The 19,343-nt window shown below is 42.1% G+C and overlaps 1 protein-coding gene across 1 annotated transcript; it reads left to right on the forward strand.

The window, feature by feature from the left end:
* The first annotated feature begins 7,495 nt into the window (after nucleotides 1-7,495).
* LOC134625416 (centriolar coiled-coil protein of 110 kDa-like) lies at nucleotides 7,496-19,108 on the forward strand. Its single transcript, XM_063470638.1, has 14 exons — nucleotides 7,496-7,655; nucleotides 8,375-8,585; nucleotides 9,198-9,326; nucleotides 10,763-11,921; nucleotides 12,086-12,207; nucleotides 12,471-12,648; nucleotides 15,863-15,972; nucleotides 16,632-16,748; nucleotides 16,902-17,003; nucleotides 17,083-17,199; nucleotides 17,557-17,630; nucleotides 17,713-17,778; nucleotides 17,898-17,957; nucleotides 18,102-19,108. The coding sequence occupies exons 2-14, from the start codon at nucleotides 8,421-8,423 to the stop codon at nucleotides 18,175-18,177; spliced, it is 2,475 nt and encodes an 824-aa protein (XP_063326708.1). The 5' UTR covers nucleotides 7,496-7,655; nucleotides 8,375-8,420; the 3' UTR covers nucleotides 18,178-19,108.
* The last annotated feature ends 235 nt before the right edge of the window (nucleotides 19,109-19,343 follow it).

Below are 19,343 nucleotides of genomic sequence, written 5' to 3' on the forward strand. Positions count from 1 at the left end.
AATCAGAATCAGAATCGTGTTTATTGGCCAAGTATATGTGCAGACAAATACAAGGAATTTGGTTCCGGTAGATGGTGGCTCTCAAGCACAGCAATGTAAAAACACACACACACACACACACACACACACACACACACACACACACACACACACACACACACACACCTATATGTACATTACGCATGCATACACATACATACACAAAGCTGTGTGAACCAACTATAAATAACTAAACTTATGTACATAAAATACAGAAATGAAATGAGGTGGAATGAATACTACAGAATGTACATAAGGTGCAGTTGCAGTCTGGCAGTGGGAAGCAGTGTGACAGGTCAACTGTTTAGGAGGGAGATGGCGAGGGGAAAGAAAGTGTTCCTGTGTCGGGTGGTCTTGGTTTGCAGGCTTCTGTACCGTCTGCCAGAGGGCAGCAGGTCAAAAAGTCTGTGTCCAGGGTGTGAGGGGTCTGTGACGATTTTCCCTGCCCGTTTCCTGGTTCTTGAGAGGTACAGATCCTGGATGGAGGGCAGGGGGGCACCGATGATCCTTTCTGCTGCCCGTACAGTCCGCTGCAGTCTGCTCCTGTCCTGTTTAGTGGCTGCACCATACCAGACTGTGATGGAGGAGCACAGGACAGACTCAATGACTGCAGTGTAGAACTGGATCAGCAGCTCCTGTGGAAGACTGTACTTCCCCAGTTGTCTCAGGAAGTACATCCTCTGCTGGGTCTTTTTGAGGATGGAGTTGATGTTGGTCTCCCACTTCAGGTCCTGGGAGATGGTGGTACCCAGGAACTTGAAGATCTCCACAGTCGACACAGGGCTGTCTGATATGATGAGGGGGGGCAGAGTTGGGGGGTGTCTCCTGAAGTCCACTGTCATCTCTACAGTTTTAAGAGTGTTCAGCTCCAGATTGTGCTGACTGCACCAGAGTACCAGCCGCTCAACTTCCTGCCGGTATGCAGACTCATCACCATCCTGAATGAGGCCAATGACGGTGGTGTCATCTGCAAACTTTAGGAGTTTAACAGCCGAGTTCTTGGAGGTGCAGTCATTAGTGTAGAGGGAGAACAGTAGTGGTGAGAGGACACATCCTTGAGGGGCACCAGTACTGAGGGACCGAGTTTCAGAGGTGATCTCCCCCAGCCTCACTTGTTGCTTTCTGTCTGTCAGGAAGCTGGTGATCCACTGACAGGTAGCTGGAGACACGCTGAGCTGGGAGAGTTTGGAAGAGAGAAGTTCAGGCACGATGGTGTTAAAAGCCGAACTAAAGTCCACAAACAGGATCCTGGCATAAGTTCCCGGGCGGTCGAGGTGTTGCAGGATGTAATGCAGCCCCATATTCACTGCATCATCCACCGACCTGTTTGCCCGGTATGCAAACTGCAGAGGGTCCAGCTGGTGGCCTGTAATGTCCTTCAGATGGGCTAACACCAGTCGTTCGAAGGATTTCATGACCACAGACGTCAAGGCGACAGGTCTGTAGTCATTCAGTCCTGTGATGGTAGGTTTCTTGGGAACAGGGATGATGGTGGAGCGTTTGAAGCAGGATGGAACTTCACACAGCTCCAGGGATCTGTTGAAGATGTGAGTGAAGATGGGAGCCAGCTGTTCAGCACAGGTCTTGAGGCAGGAGGGTGAAACACCGTCTGGTCCGGGGGCTTTCCTGGGCTTCTGTTTCTGAAATAGTCGGCTCACATCCTCAGTGTGTATTCTGAGTTCCAGGGAGGAGGAAAGGGGGGTGGGAGGTGTGATGGAGGTCGTTGAGTCTGGATTGGAGAGGGTGGTGGCGGTCGTTGAGTCTGAAATGGGAAGGGTGGTGGTGGTCGTTGGGTCTGGATTGGGGAGGGTGGGGGTTGTCGTTGAGACTGGATTGGGGAGGGGGAGGGTGAAGGGGGGAGAAGTGGAAGGTGTGTTGGGGGTCATTGTCTGAAGCAGTGTCTCTGGGGAGGGGAGGATGAGGCGTGGGAGTCTGTCCGTCTCAAACCTGCAGTAGAATGTATTTAGCTCGTTGGCCAGGTCTTTGTTTGCTTCAACAGTGGGTGGGGGGCGTCTGTAGCTGGTGATTTCCTGCAGGCCCCTCCACACTGACGCAGGGTCGTTGGCTGAGAGCCGTTCTTCCAGCTTCTGAGAGTAGACCCTTTTAGCTGCTTTGATCTCCTTGGTCAGTGTGTTCCTGGCCTGCTTGTACAGGGCCCTGTCACCACTTCTGTAGGCGTCCTCCTTGGCCTTACGAAGATTTTGGAGTTTAGGAGTGAACCATGGTTTATTGTTGTTGTATGTGCAAAAGGTCTTTGTTGGCACACACACGTCTTCACAAAAACTGATGTATGATGTCACAGTGTCCGTGAGCTCATCCAGGTTATCAGATGCAGCTTCAAAAACAGTCCAATCAGTGCAGTCAAAACAGTCCTGTAGTTCCTGCTTTGCTGCGTTAGTCCACTTCTTCACAGTTTTGACTACAGGTTTGGCACGTTTGAGTTTTTGCCTATAAACTGGAATAAGATGGACCATGCAGTGATCAGAATGTCCCAAAGCTGCCCGGGGCAGAGAGCGATAGGCATCTTTTAGAGTGGTGTAGCAGTGATCCAGTATGATGTTGTCCCTGGTGGGGCAGTCTATATGCTGTCTGTATTTAGGGAGTTCGTGGTTGAGGTTTGCTCTGTTAAAATCCCCAAGGATAATTGTAAAGGAGTCCGGGAATTTCCTCTCCAGGGTGGTGATCTGGTCAGCCAGCTCGCACAGTGCGTTGTTCGCGTTGGCCTGAGGAGGGATGTAAACTCCGACCAGCATGAAGGAAGAAAACTCCCGCGGTGAATAAAACGGTTTACAATTGATGAAAAGACTTTCCAAGTGTGGGCTGCAGTGTTTCTGTAACACTGTGACATCAGTACACCAACCTTCATTAATGTAGAAGCAGACTCCACCACCCTTTGTTTTCCCTGAGAGCTCCGTTTCGCGGTCCGCCCGGTGAAGTTGGAAGCCCGGCAGATTTAAGACAGCGTCTGGGACACGCTCACTGAGCCAGGTTTCAGTGAAGCAGAGGGCAGCAGAGCGTGCAAAGTCCTTGTTAGTCCGGTTTAAGAGCAGTAATTCGTCGACTTTGTTTGGAAGAGAGCGGAGATTCGCGAGGTGAATGGAGGGGAGTGCCGTGCGGAATCCTCGCCGACGTAGTTTCACCAGTGCACCAGCGCGGGTCCCCCGTCTGCGTCTCCTCCAGGAGCCACAGAGAGCTGCTGCGCCTCCAACTAAAATCTCCAAAAAACTTTCCGGGTTTGTGAAAAATGGATAAGAACTATAGTGAGACGACTGCCTGATGTTTAGCAGTTCATCTCTGGAGAAAGTGATGTGGTCTGAGTGACCAAAAGCGCAGAAAATAAACAAAAACAAGAAAAGTGCGAGAGAGCGCAGTACCGAGGCTGCCATCCGCGGCGCCATGGCGCCGCGGATATAGCTGCTGATATAGCTGATATATCTCAGTGTGCAGTAGTTTTTTAATCAGACTGTGCAGTGCTCTACTCTCTGTCTTACTATTAACATTCAACCACTGCACTATGCAATATTCCATTTTGCTGCTATTAGGCATTTGAAAATAGCAAACTTTTGCATCATATACATATATATACCTTGTATAGTGTACATTTTTCACCATTGTTGTATAGTATTATTGATATAGGTTATTTTTCATTCCTGCTGTATTCATTTTGCTGCTATGATAATGTGAATTTCCCAACCATGGGACAAATACAGACTTATCTTTTATCCACCATTCCATCTCTGCACATGTCCAACCCAGCCTAACTGTCTGTTCTACCTGAGCCATCCCTTTGATATGTTCATTTCTAATCTTGTCTCTGTATGAAAAGACTTAAAATTTACATTTTCTATCAGTGTTGAAACTCATTTTTTAATAGAATTTAATTTACTGTTTTATGTTGTTGTAAAAAAAAAAATCATAAAAACATGAATGGCAAATGAACAATGAACAAATGCACCCAACCCACACCCATTATTAAAAGTACTGTACCTCTTAATTCATCTTTTGTCATTTAATGATGCATGCATTTATCAAGCCTATGCTAAACTGTGTTCTTTACAGACCCACAGACCCCTATCCAGAGCAGAACTCAGACTCTGGGCATTATTTTTAGAAAATGAAAACCTGAAAAACAAGACACCTGTCACTTGTGGAATGGTGGTGATGTGATCCCATTGTCCCTAAGATCACATGACAACATTTTATGAAAGGGAAGACAGCTGAGCCTGGGTGCAGTTGACTTGTTTTTGTCTGTTTTGTAGTGTGCAGATAGCTGCTACAGTGTTCACAGTTTACATGTTTGGTGTACAGTCACCATGAAAATTGCTATTTTTGTGCTGTTTGTGTGCCTCCTTCTTCCTGTGCAGCCTGAAGAGATAGATCACTGTAAGTAAACACTACAGTCACCTTGGTTTCCTCAGTCATCAGATAATATATAGTTCGGTTTCTGCTGGAGAGTGCCTCTGTTAACTGTTCTATTTTTAACAGACACCTACTGTGAGACTTGTTTAATAGTGGCACAAGGTATGTTGGAAAATAATTAATTTTGACTTAGAGCTGTTTTAATGGTTACTGACAACCCAGTAGCACATTTTGAACAAATGGGACAGCAAAGAATAAAAATAACAAAAAAAAAAAAGACAAAAGCAAAGGGGAAAGCAAGTCACAGTCTATAAATACCTTACAGAGTTTGAGAAATCCATCAAGGAAGCCCCATTTAAGAGCAGAAAGACGGTGGTTAAAAACCTCATCAGTGGGGCGTTGTGTGAGAAGCCTCTACCTCACAATCACCATGTCTCTAAGGATAAACTGACATCAGCCTGCAGACTCTTGTTAGGTAAGGTAAAATCAGACATGTCAAGTAATTTATCTTGTATTCAAAAGCTTATTCTGGATTTGCCATCCAGAGTCTCACCGTGACCAGTTCTATGAAGTTCTGGTGAACAAAGAGCCGAAGAATCTGGATATAGCTCTGTGTTATGAGCAGTCCAACTCATGTGTGGGGGTCAAACGCCAGACTTTTGAGGTAAGCTGCCAATGAGCGAGTAGCCAGTTGTGAAACGTGAACTTCATGTTTTTCAACTACACAAATTTACTCTTAACATTTTGCTTTTGTGGCAGGATTCTAAAGGCACTTTTACTGAAAGTGACAATGATTCTTTACTTCGGGACAACAAGGAAAACGTTCGCTTTGCTCAACCCATGCATTCAGGTTCCCCTGTGCACACAGGAGATGATCTCTGAGAACTGCAGCATCATTTACTGTTTACTACTGTAAATTCAGGACATCACTAAAATAAATAAATCACTGAAAAAAACCCATAAACCATTATTCTAGTCCTTAAATTATACCTTATGCGGTGTTGACCTTTGCCTCATACAGCCTCTTATTTTAGACCAAGGTCTACAGACCCATTGGATATTACTAACCATAAAACCAACAACAATTTCTAATGCACTTCTTTCAGAAAATTCATAGAAAAAAGCAAAACTCCAAAAAATAAAAAAATATAAGTGGGACACAAAGGAAGACATAAGGATGTATTATTGCACTGTAAGCAATTTCCTCACAAGTGTGCAGACTCAATATCTTCTTCAGAAAAGTAGTTTTTCTTTTGGACACTAAAAACCCAGGCCAGGCAAATACAACCACAACAATAAAGACATTAACGACAAGAAAGTGCTGTAATAGTAAAAACAAAGCACAACTCTGTGCAAATCACACCCATGTTATATCAGCTGGATGTGTTCAGCAGAGTTACCTTGGGGTGGCTATAACTCAGGTGGCTCAGGTAACCTACTAACCGGAAGGTTGGTGGTTCGATCCCAGTCTGCTCCATGCCAAATATCCTTGGGCAAGATATTAACCCCATGTCGCTCTCTGATGCATCCACTGGAGGTGTGAATGTTTGATATAAAGCACTTAGAAACAGCATAGAAAAAAAGTGCTTGTGCAAATGGGTGTGAATGTACAAGCTGTATAAAGTGCTTTGAGTGCTCAGATAGAGTAAACAAGCGCTATATAAGAACCAGAACCTGGACACACGATATCTACAAAAGTGGCACCCTGTACTTCTATCATGATGTTAGCAAGGTGTCTTCACGACTAAGAAGGTGTGACACATTGCTAAGGATGTGTCACCACTTATCCACCACTCAGGACTCCCAAAGTTGCATCGTACTTTTTTGTTGCTGATCGCCAATCTTTCTGTCCATGTTTGTAATCCTACTCAGTTTGTTCTTGTTAATTACAGATAGTGAAAAATACCATGCAATAAAGCAAGAAGTTAGAATGCTCTCTGCAAAAGATCAATAAAAAAGAACCAGTATATGTCTGTCTCAAACTCCTCTTGAAGTATAATCATTGTAATCTATTTCTCTGTAATCCTGTCACAGTTTTTCTTCTGTCACTGTCCCTAAGTACTTGTACTCCTTTACATCCTCTGTACAGTCACCGCTGACTGCCACCTGTTGATGTGCCTTCCTGCTAGCCCTAAAATCAAAAATAATTTCCTTTGCTTTCGTGGTGAAGAAAGAATACTAGCATTATACCAAATGAAAAACTCATTATTATGTTTTGTTTTACCACCTAAAACCATCAGATAAATTAGTCCTGCATTCATTAGTATACACATCTGACTATTTTGCTGTTCACCTTTAGCTGTGACAACCTATGCACTGAACTATGCAGTCTTACAGTTTTAATGCATATGTAAAATCCATAAAAATATTTTATTTTATGTGGTTCGGAGGACAGTGTATTTTGTGTAATACACACAACAGATCATCTTCTTGGCTCCCACCCCTTTTATATGCACATAATTGGATGTAAAATATGGTAAATTTGTTGTACACATTACTAGAAGGCGCACCTGTTTTGTCACTTCATATTTAGTGCTTGTCTTGCAGAAGAGGGTGATTAAAATAGGACTTAAACCACATAAATTCATTCATAAAGTTTAAGACTAGAAAACACACTGCACAATGTACAGTAAGGAGAGTGGTACATAAATTACATTATTTTTCCCCAAGATCATCCTGTTTTTTAATACTTGGCACATTAAATAATTTGTCTAATCACTCATAACAATAAATAAATAAATAAATTATATACATATATAAAAATCTAAATTGAGATTTGTTTAACAGTAGAGAATAGCTGCAAGCAGATCATATTAATGATATTTATGTAGACTCATTTGCCAAGAACTCGTTATCCTCTTGAGCACTGTTAACTCGAGGCTATGAGCAGATAACAACATAGTAAAACAAAGAGCGTGTGATAAAATAGCACTACTAGGCTATAGCCTAATTCTATTGCATTCATTGAGAAATGAAGGGAAGAGGGGGCAGGTCGCATTGAGCTTATTGGAACGAGAGCCTTTGACTTACTCGGGGGATCAGATTGGAACGTGGCCCGCGTGCTGTTGCTAGGAGGCGCTGTTGGAGCCCGGAAGAGTTGAGCATGGTGATGAAGATGATCGAACCGAGATTGAGGAGAGAAACGTGAGGCTCACCGATAAAGCCGCCAATTTGTGTTTCCCTGAGACATCTGTCCGTGTCTGACAGTCCCCGCTGGAAGACAGGAGGGCGATATTAGTGTTTCTCCACTGAGTAGGGTAAGAATAAGCGCCGGGTATCCGCTGTCATTCTGCAGGGGGTATCTGCACTAAGACGTCTTTTTTAGCTTCCAAAGACAGCAAAACTGGATAATGCTTAAATATTAACATAAAAGCTGCCGAAATTAAGCTTTCTCTGTAATACTAGATACACAAAGAAAACGATCCCCACCTCTGCTCTGCCGGATGGAAGATCAAGCGTGGATTGGCTACTGTAATTAGGCGGCTGAAGACCAGCAGCAGCAGCATCATTAGGACCTGCTGGTTGAATTCAAACCTGTCCGATAGATTAGATATGCTGCACAGAGCCAGTGACACTCACGCTTATTGCAAAGGCACATTGTTTTAATTGAATCCACACAGGAGCTATCTGCTTACGCAAACGCCCCACCTGTCTGTGAGTAGTCTGCAGACTGCTGTCATTTGCTGACAGACATTTCAGAAATAGAAACGGTATTGATCAGACACACGAGTCCCTTTTGCATTTCCACAAAACATGGAAACGGAAGACAGGCACCAGCAAAGTATGACAGAAAGCAAAGGAATGGCAGGAATGTGATGAGTGTGATAAAATCACCGAGGACAGACAGACTGGCTATTGTTGTAGGTGATTTGTCACATTTACCCACATGGTTTCGTCTCGTCAGTCAAACCCCAGTGTAGTGCAGCCTCACACGGACCCTCCCTTTTAATCTCTCGCTCTCCATTTAATTTAACAGCTGGGCCACAAGGCTACATGGTGTGTGTGTCCTACTCAGAGTGTGGATGTGCGGGTGTCCAGAGATGGAAAGCTATGAGGAGTTCTTTCTGCGGAGTCTGGCATTATTGCAGGAGGAGGGGAAATTCAAGAAGACTACATGCGAGCCATCATGTTCCCTGAAGGCTCGCTCTGTCATCCACTTCTATGGAAAAGCTGCGCTTTCACCTCTGGTAAGGAAGAGATAGACAGGCTTGGAAGCCCATGCTAAATGGATTACACAAGATGTAGATGCATGTGAGAGTTCACAGTTTAAACTGAATGAAACATCTGTTTGTGAGCAAATCTGATGAATGAATATATGAACTGCTTTATGACAACAGAGCTTCTCACAAGAGACTTTTTGGCTTGCCATAAAACTGTAAAATGCATTCCATTTAGGTAAACTTGCTCGTGCATCCATTTCATTTACTGCTAAGACAAGCCAAAGCCTCTGCTGTGGGAACAGCCTGTTAGGTCAGCAGCTGGCAAAGGGAAACAGTGCGAACGTGGAACATCAGGGCTGTTTGATGTTTGTTAGAAAAATCCATTTGCTTGTGATTGCTGACTAAATAAGTTTGCAGAAAGAGTCCAGCATCAGTCTCTCTTCCATCCAGAAGAAGATACACAAAATATACTGGAAGAAGGCTGAATTCTTCCAGTATATTTCTCATCTGTAATAACATTTTTAGGTACAAAGTGAAAACCTGTGCCTCTTTTAGCTGAATAAACATGCGTATTTTTGAAAATTAAATGCTGAAAAACAAACAACACAAGCCGCAACTGAATGTATTTTCATTTTCCAGCTGAATGCAGAGCAGCGGAGCGAGATGTGTGGCTACAGACAGAGGGCGGTCCAACTGGAAGTGGACAGACAGAACCAGCAGAGGAACAAGCTTTTGGCCAGGATTCAGGGCATACTGGATCAGGCTCAGGTCAGTTGCACACTATGGTCACAGGTCTGGGTGTCATCTGATAGGGTGAGAGGCCTACTTAGAATAAGATCAAAACATGCTTTGTGAGTACAAACCCAGTTCCACACTTTGTCAAATGTAAATGAAGGTCTACCATTTTAAGCAAAAAAAGGAAATTATTTAGATTTTGATGGCAGTAACAAGTCTCAAAAACTGTGAGAGGGCCATGTTTACCACTCTGTAATGTTGTATTATACGCAGCATGCATATTGTCTTGCTAAAATATGCAAGAAATGTGCAAGACCTTCCCCCAAAATACACAGATAGGAGTGTGTGTTGCTGTAAGAACTGCATACACCATCAGAGATACAGGCTTTTGAACTGAGTGCCGATAACAAGCCAGATGGTCTCTTGCCTCTTTAGTCCAGGTGTGGTGTCCTTGTTTTCCAAGAAGAATTTCAATATGTCTGACCACAGAATTGTTTTCCACTTTGCCTCAGTCTATTTTAAATGACCATGTACATATAAAGCTTCTTCTTTGCATATAAGAACTTTAACCTGCTTTTCTGGAAACCTTCCTCTAAACCTTTTAATGTTATTAGTTGTTACTGACCAGTTAACCTAATTAGTTGTAAACTGTTTCTCCTTCTTTCCTCCTTCTGTTTAGCACCACTCACTTTTCCAGCCTTTGGTCCCATGTCCCACCTTTTTTTTAGGTGTGGTGCTGCTATCAAATTTAGCTAATATTTTTGATTAAATAGTAAAATATCTGTTTACATATTTGATATGTTTTCCATGTTCTGTTGGCAATGACATATATGAAAATCATTGCATTCTGTTTTATTTACCTTTTACCTATCATTCCAACTTTCATGGAATTGGGGTTGTATAATGTTATGTAGGCACTCTGAAAAAGTGCTGGACTCTCGTGCTAATATTATTATGCTGACATCGCGTCCTGCTTTTACTGAATGTAAAATAGTTTTGGGGCTTTTGACCTATAGTATATATTAAATAGGTTTGTGTGCCAGTCCCATAATGGAGCACAGAAAGTGAATTACAGTCTGTCCTGTGTCTCTGGTGACATACTCAGAGTTGAATACAGGTTATCTGGCCTAACATTTTCCCCAGTGTGCCGTGCTATTTTTTACTTGATGACGTGTTTTCATAACAGCTCAATATTCAAAGCGGTATTGTTCATTTACTCAGTGTCAGATTTGCTCTACTTTTGTAATTCCCAGTCTTTGAACAAATGTGATCTGAAGATTTTGTCTGTTATCATTCACAATGAAACAACCAAAGCTCAAGCATGTAATCACATTTTCATTAAAAAATTAACATCAACAAATAAGCTAATTATTTACAGACCATAATTATCACTTGATTTGCCTGTATGCTGATGTTACATGCGTTTTAATGAAATTCTTTGGTGAAATACTGCTTTTTATGTTTCACAGGTGCTTAAAGTGCCAGATGAAGAGGTTGACAAGTTGCCAGTTTCTAAATCTGCAACAGTCAACGGCTACACTCTGGTCACTGACTCGCCTGGGCTCCCCAAAGATGCTGGATTTGGGGTTCAGACAAATAGTCACTGTGCTGCTCCATGCTCTGAGATTCCTGTGCTTAATGATTACAAGGCAGTGGAGGAAGTGAAGGTGGATGCCCAAGAGAAGAGTGAGGAGGAGGAAGAGGATGAGGAAGAGGACATTAGTTTGGACAGCCTTCTTAAGAGATCAAGGGAGTATGTGAAGAAAGAGCAGAGTCAGCAGGGATCAAAAGCTGTCCGCGCAATGACCCAGTCTCCCCCACCTGAGACTGACTCTGTCAGTGAAGAGAAGAGCTGCAGCCCTGTGACGGACACAGGCATTCAGTTTGGATTCAGTCTGCACCACAGCCCTGTCGGCCCGCCTCAAATCCAGCATCAAGTACTGCGTGACTCTAGTCCTCAAAAGTCCATCTGCCTCTCACCTAGTCTACCTGAACCATTTTCTTGTCTCCCCAATCCAGAGACCGGCATAAGTCCTCGTCCACAGAGACGCAAACCACGCCCAGTTTCCACAGGCAACATCCATTTTTCATTTCCTATCGGCCCAGCAGACCTTATCGCTCGAAGCCCAGGACGGTCAGAGGAAGCCATTGGTGTGGCAGACTGGGGAGATGCTTCAACGTCTCCATCTCACTGGAGCTCAGTGGGAATAGAGGGCGTCAGCCTGAGTGGCATTCGTCGATCCAGCCACTGTGGAACCAGTCCAGTGAAGGAGAACTGTAACCCTGTCAGTGCCTCAGTGCCCAGCTCAATGGGTGATCACCTGTCTGCAGGTTTTCGCCGGCGCTGCCACACTATGGACAGCCAGCTGCATACCTACCATTCTGGAGCGGAGCGCATAGACCGCAGCCAGGAACGCCTCCCTCGCTTCATGGCAGGAGTTACACTGTTTGCTCCCAGTCGGCGCACACCTGCAGCCCCTTTAAACCAGTCGTATGATGTAGAAAATCCTTCACTGCCTTTGCTGAGGCCCTGTGTGACTCCTGCAGACGAATCTCCGGGGCCAAACAATGGCAGGAAAACACCGACTGTCCTCAGAAATGCAGCTGAAGCACAGGCCCGCAAGACAGGTGAGTGCCTTTGATGTAAGCTATTTATTTTTTTTATGTTTACAACTGTGTAACTCCCACTGAGATTTCTGATTCCCACATTTATATATTTTATGTTAAGTGAGTAAACTGTGACATGGTAAAAGATAAATGATTTATTGGTATGCATCTGTGCTTATCAACAGATGAGACCCAGTGGCGAGCGCAGGCTCTGGAGGACATGCAAAGACGTCTTGAGAAGGAGCATGCTTTGCAGATGTCTCTACTCCTCGCTGAGCAGGAGAAAGAGCAACAGCGCCTCCACCTGGTCAGCACATGGAATACAACAGTCACCATTTTATATAGAAGTAGATCAGAAAAAAAGTGTTCTTTTTTAAAAATGACCATGAAAAGCTACACCAAAACCTAATATGTTTAACTACAATGCCAAACTTTATTTTCTTTATTTTATTTTGCTTTCTTTTTGTGTGTGTGTGTGTGTTTGTACATCTGAGTTTTATATGCCTTTTTAAAAAGACTATGAGCAGAGCATTAGTGAAATACAAATAATGTTGTGTGCGGTGTGTTTAGGAGCTTGAGGAGACAGAGAGAAGGCTGAAGGAGCAGGGGTCTGTGCGCCCTCTAAGTGCAGATGCTTGTGGCTGGAATCGTAGGTCTGTGAATGACTGCCATCCTATCATGAGCCCCTCGTGCCCGGGACTAAGTCCTGTCCACACACCATCAGAACGGTCACCTGGACACAGTATAGGTATCGTTTTAATAAACTTCTGTGCTCAGGATTGTAAAAAGTGTTTACAAAAGACACATGAATGTCATGGTTCATTTACTCGAGAGAAATTTTTATGTATTGTTCCTTTTATAACTTTCTTTTTCTGCTGCTCTTCTTGGAAGCCCCAAATGTAATACTGAATACTTTTATTTTATTCTTTTGTTGACATTTAACCATTACATTTTCAGTGGAACTGGAACAGAGCTATCTGATGTTAAACTCCAACAAAACGGTTGATATGGAAGACTTTCATATTTCATATTCATATATTTTTCTGAATACCTTTTATAATTTTTCTTTACATTGTTTTCCTTTAAAATTGTGGAGAGAATTGTATATATCGGAGAAATTAATATACATAAAATGTTTTGATCCATGGTACACCAGAAATTTCAGACTATTCTTCAGATCTTAAAATGATTTGAATGGAGAGTTACTGTTAGGTTTATATTGTTGGATTGTCATTTATGCTTAGAAATATATATTTATATATGCTTAGAAATATATAATCATTTGTAGATTGAAAGAATGTCTCATCCTAGGAGGTCTGTAACAACTCTGTGTAGTGTGAAGAGGGGAGTGCGTTCACTCCTCTTCAGAGTGTTTTGGTATAGATCACCCACCTCCTAGGGTCCTGAGAGAGGTCGTATCTTCTCCTTCTGATGTATGGTATAGCAAACACACGTATATCTGTTTTAGTATAAGTGCCTTTTGTTTAGATGAACTGCTGGACTTCCAGGCCAGCAGGTTTAGGGAAGTCGTTCACAGGGTCACATCTTGACCAGAGTCACCAGAGCTGGTGACTTGCGTCTTGCTTTTTGCTGTTGTAGTTGAATTGTCTCGTTCCAGCAGTGGGTCTGTGCTAGACAGACCAATCATTTATTGGTCCTTCGAGCCGGATCCCTGGAGTCGACATTCACCGAGGGGAAAAGAGACACGCTGAAAGACTGACATCAGCCAGGAATTATAGAAGTTCCTGCAGTAAAGTCCCGAGACGTGAGAATTCGTCATCGGACCGGTGGATTAGCTGTCTGTTTTTTCTCCTCGATGAATGACGATTGACGGGATTCGAGGCTAATTCTACACGCAAGCAACACCAAGTAAGTTGAGAGAGTACAACTCTATAACCGTGCGCCTTCGCCGCTCAGTGGGGCGATGTGCGTGGCCGCTCAGTGGGGCTAAACTTGGTGTGTTTCGCTGCATTGTGGAGCGATAAGTACACACCGCTTTGTGGGGTACTGTAGTAAGTTCTCCGCCGCTTTGTCGAGCGTTGAGAAGTTCCGCGGGGTCCAGTTGTGGTGGACAATAGGCCTATTCTTTGTTGTTGTTGTTGTGTTTGTGTGACTGGGTGCGGAGCAGAACACGTGGTCTGTGACGCCAGCTGTTGTTGTTATCATGGGTTCCCAAGCAACCAAGAATGCGTCAGAGGATGACGAGAAGTTTATGGTGAAATTCGTTCCCGGAAGCGCAAAGTATTTAGAACATTGGCGCAAAAAATATGATTTTGAGGGTAAACTGGTTGCTGGAAATGTTAGAAGTTTTCAGAAAGCACGGCGGCCTTGAAGAATGTGCTGAGGAGGCCAGCCCACATCAGCAGCAGTTGAGACATGCTCTGGTGAATGGCTTTCACCCACCCCTTGCTGAAACAAAATGTTTAGATTATAATTGTTAAAAGTTATCTGCATTAAGCTAAGGTTAGCTCAAATTCAGTACAATGACATATGAGATGAAGTAAATTAGGAAAATATTTAAACTGATGAAGTGCATAGAGGCACTTGAAATGTTTGAAAAACTGTCATCCTAATATGAGCCATTGTTGAGATATAGAGCACACCTATACAAACAACTAATATGCTAAACCCTGTATGCAACAGCTAAAATTACAAGATGGAGAAGCTGAATTAAATATGAAAGTCACTGTGCAAGTCTTTGCCACTGTGTGCAGCAAAGCACGCAACCACTGTGTGAGGTTGCGTTGCGGTCACTTCTGAGCTGATGAGCAGGTTACACATTATCAGAGCAGGAGCTGGCTGAGAACGCATCAGAGGGAGGGAAACAGAGCTATGATAACTCGAGCATGCAGCTATCTGAGAGTTCAGTTTCTTCCTCACACCTCAGATGCGCAGCAGTTTTCTTGCATCTAGATTCATGTGTGTAGAGCGTTCATAGCATCAGCATCATGTTTTTGCTTATTTGTTTTGTTGGGTTGAAAAATAACTAAATAAACTTGTGATCATATTTATGGATCACCATGGCACATACCATTGGCCATATGAGTTATTTATGCAGATGAAAAAAGTGAGTGTGAATGTGCCTGACGTCGCTGTGTGTGTGTGCGCTGTGTAATAGTAATTGTCTCCAACTATGAGAGAGGTGATTCTGCAGGTCACCAGCTATCGTAGTGAGTGAAAAAAAAAGAAAAAAAAGAAACAAAATTTACATTGTAGCTGAAAAACAATAATAGGAAACGGTTTTGTGTTTCTCAGCCAAGAACAACTACAATCTCATTTTCTGTTTTTAAGAAAGGAGAGAGAGATGTGTGTTGTTTAGGCAGTAATGAGAATAATGAAAATGTCTTAGTTTTGTCACTTGTAGGTGAAAAGCAGACCTGGATCAATTTTCCACATGCAGCGGTCGGAAGAAAATTATAGGTTAACATCATTGGAAGTGATCAGGCCAAGTTTGTGGCTGAATTGTTTACAGCGTCATGTGTCCCTCAACCTAACAGTTACTACCATAGGCTACCAGAAAAAGGGTGGTGAAATGACCTTTTAAATGAACCAGAACTGTCCCTTAATTATATACAAGACAGTAAGAGACATAATTTTTTTTACTAATATAAGGATGGTGTTTTCCTCACTAAACTGGAAGTGCATTTTCTTGTTAGAGCTTTTGTTTTTCATACAAACAGCATTTCACACATCAGCACAAATATAGCTTAGAGGTAATATCAACTTTTGAAGTCAGGGAGTAGAGAAACAGATCAGATACACTGACTAGTCGCTGAAGAACAACAGTGATTACTTTTTAATGTTTTCGATCACTGTTATTGTCTGTTATTTGCCTTCTAAATTCTGTGTCTAATTCTATAATATCAGTAAATCAATAAATCAATAAAATGCTAGTGTTTGTTGATGGGATATGCTGCTCGTTTCAGCTGTGTCTTTAAAATATCTGCTGTTTCTTTCTCCAGGTTTGCCCAGTCCTGTCCCTTCTAGTGCATCCTCTCCATGTCTTCAGCCTCCTCTTTATCTGTGGGGTTCCACGTGGGGGGCTAACAAACCTCGGGCGAGGCAAAGTCTGGTGTGTAAACACTGCAAAACAGGAATAGCATTTGCAGCCAAATCCAAACTTCAGCACACTGGCTGAGCTCATTAAACCTTTAAGTACATGTAGTATATATACTGTAAAGTGTTGATTATCACTATCAGTCTGTAACAGTTCTGAGCTGTGGCAAAATAAAACATTGTTTCTGACCTCACATGCTTCGATGAACATGGAATGTTCCTAACAGCTATTAATATTACCAGCACAAACAATATGTGATTAATGTGCAGCCACATTATGTACAATGCGTGTTCACCAGCTGTGTGCTCTTGAAAACTATGATATAATTTCACTGTGTATGTGGAGTGTTCACCTTTACCACAAAAATAAATAATTACAATAAAAGTATGAATTGCAGTTTCTAGATAATCTTATATAAATCTGATGTATATTGTAAGTACCATTGTTTCTTTTGTTCTGTTACATCCATAACGCTGTGAACTGTTGTAAGCCTTCAAAGCAAAGACCAAATAGAAGCTAAAAGTCTTCTTGGTATGCAGTCTTGCGGCCACCTTTTATTGTAATTGAGTCTATTTTTTGTCCATTAAATCAGAAAACGTGTATGTAGGTGCAGACTGATATCATTTATCTTAATATCTCACATTTTCTCCATGTTCTTCTTTACATTCTCCCAGGTTCTGACAGCCGATCAGCAGAAAACATTTTGCAGAATTGGTGCTATCACTCGCGGCTTCCTCACACGCAGACTGCTTAAAACAGAGAAAGTCAAACACCTCCACCAAACCATCATGGTGAGTTCAATTTCATGCCTTGATACACAATAAAAGGGTTACATGAGTGTAAGAAAGTTTCATTTTAGATTATGCACAGTTAGACACTGATTGTGTCTAACTGTGCTCTCTCTCTCTGTATTTATATACATATATTTATATGTGTGCCTTAAGGATACGCAGGAGTTCATCCGTTCATTTCAAACTGAAGCTCTACAGAAGAGAAGCACCTACACAGCACAAGATCTCGCCCTGCAGGAGAGAGTTAGAGCCCAGGTATGGCTGTGTACTAAACCTCTATAGCCAGCAGAGGGCCATCTTTATTCATGTTTCTCCTTGTTTGTTGTTCCCTCAGTTACGTGCAGCCCTGTATGACATCCATGACATCTTCTTTGAAATGCCTTTGGAGGATCGCTTAGCATTACTGCAGCAGGACAGAGAGCTCCGTGTGGAGAGGAAGCTACGAGACATGGTAACATGAACACAGTCAAGTAAATAATCAAGTATCCAGATTTAATCAAGAGAACGTGACCGTTATTGTCACTGAAAATATCCCTCTGTCCTTCTAGAGCCTATAAACTAAGCTTTAGTTTGTTCAAACACTGGAGAAAGTTGTATGAAGCCATGCATTCTGTGTCTGGAAAGGTTCATCCAGACACTCGTGGCTTATCTTGTTGTTATTAATGCATTGTTTGTAATATAGCACCTTCTCACAAAAGCAGTGATTAATATATCATTGTAAGAAATTGGTTTGTGACTGTCTTTGACTTTTTCAGTATTGTGAGTTTTTTTTTTTTATATAAAATATAAACTATACTCACTCCAACAGGAGAAAGCCAAGTGCCCCAAAGAGAGAGTGGCTCTTTCTGCTGCCACACAGAGGTCTCTGGATAGGAAAAAGAAGTAAGACAAGAAATGAAAGCACATGTTTTACGTTCATGCTGTTGAGATCCAGTGATCAGTGGTGTATGTGGTACTTCTTTAGGGTTGGTGAATCTCCAGCACAGACTAGGAAGATGCAGCAGAAGCCAAAAAGCCCCACTACCAACAGGTGTGAGACACATCTGTGGGATTTTATTACTTTTTAATTCATTTTGTGTTTCCCTCTATGTAATTTCTAGATTTTTATCCCCAGACATTGTTTAGATAAATTCATTATTCCTTTCCTAGAGTCTTGAAGCCAAGCCAAGGACAAAATGCCTCTGTCCCAGGACAGCTTAACCGTCAGGGGTGAGTCTGTACTGGTACAGATTGTAAAACACTTTTTATAAAACACCAATTGCCTGAATCGCATATTCATGAAAACAGCAGTCTTCAGGCACACCCTGCTTTTGACGTATTTAAAGTCATCACAGTGTGACTTTTTTCTCTTAGGAGCTGGTACAGAAAGACCCCAGAGGAGAGGGTGAAGCGCTCGGAGAACCTGAAGAAGCAACACTCGCTGGGCTAAAGCATGACACAACATGCCCCGACCTGTGAACTTGAATATTTAGTCTTTTAATATAAACCTTGTACCACTGAACTTTAGTCAGCGCTGCTAACCACATGATTGTCCTTCAGTTAGCTTTGGAAATTCACATGAATGTATTCACAGACAAAAACACGATCACAGCGCTGTTGGTTTCTGTTGGTCACTGTTGCTACTTGCCAAAATAATTAGTTTCAACAGCTGATTGTTATGATGAAGGAAAGAATAAGTAGCTGTAGTTAAATGTAAGCCACAAGAAGCTCAATTGAAAACACATAAAAACATTTCTGTGCCTAAGTACTCTGCCTTTGTTGTCTGTCATGTTTTAGCATGCATATATTTAATATCAAGTGCTTATAGCTGTAAGTTGCACACAGACAGTCACATAATGTAGTTGTCCTGAAAATACAATATTTTAATGTTTATGATTAAGTTTTCCTTCAAGGGCTTTAATTACCAGTTCGTGCATTGTTTCGTTCTTTATGCTAAGTGTACTATAAAATGTATAGTTCTCTGAGTCTGACTCTGAGTCGTATCAGGGTGTTTTAGTCTTTGGTTTAAATGCCTAACGAAAAGGAAAAAAGATAAATATCTCTGTTTACACTCTGGCATGCTGTTACATTAATGTAGTTTCACACGACCACAGATGCACAGCCGGCATTCAGTGTGGACTTTGTTTCAGAAATGACTGAAGAAAAATAAATTTACAAGACCAAGAAACAATATAAGGCATTTTAATAAAATAGTATTTCTGAAATATTGTGTGAACTGATGCGTTCACTGCAGTACCATGCTGACTTCATATCTGTGCACTTGTAGCATTCAGCATTGATGTTTTTCTCCCACATTGCTGTGTGTGTCTTTTAAAGGATGATTTATTTCATTTAAAATGTCAGATTGTTTTTTTTCTTCAATGTCCAGAATAAAATCTGAAATTATTTAAATTTTCATGGAATTTAATTCACGATACAGTTAAATTATAACCAGTGATGGGAATAACGGCGTTACTTTTTTCAGTAACGAGTAATCTAACTAATTACTATTCCTATCGTTACAACGCCGTTACAGTTACTAACAAGAAACCGCAGTCCGTTACTACTTTTCAACAAACAGACGGTTGAAGCTGTGTTCAGCTTACCGCATTTTAT

This window comes from Pelmatolapia mariae, linkage group LG4 (genome assembly GCF_036321145.2).
Source record: "Pelmatolapia mariae isolate MD_Pm_ZW linkage group LG4, Pm_UMD_F_2, whole genome shotgun sequence".
Taxonomy (NCBI): domain Eukaryota; kingdom Metazoa; phylum Chordata; class Actinopteri; order Cichliformes; family Cichlidae; genus Pelmatolapia; species Pelmatolapia mariae.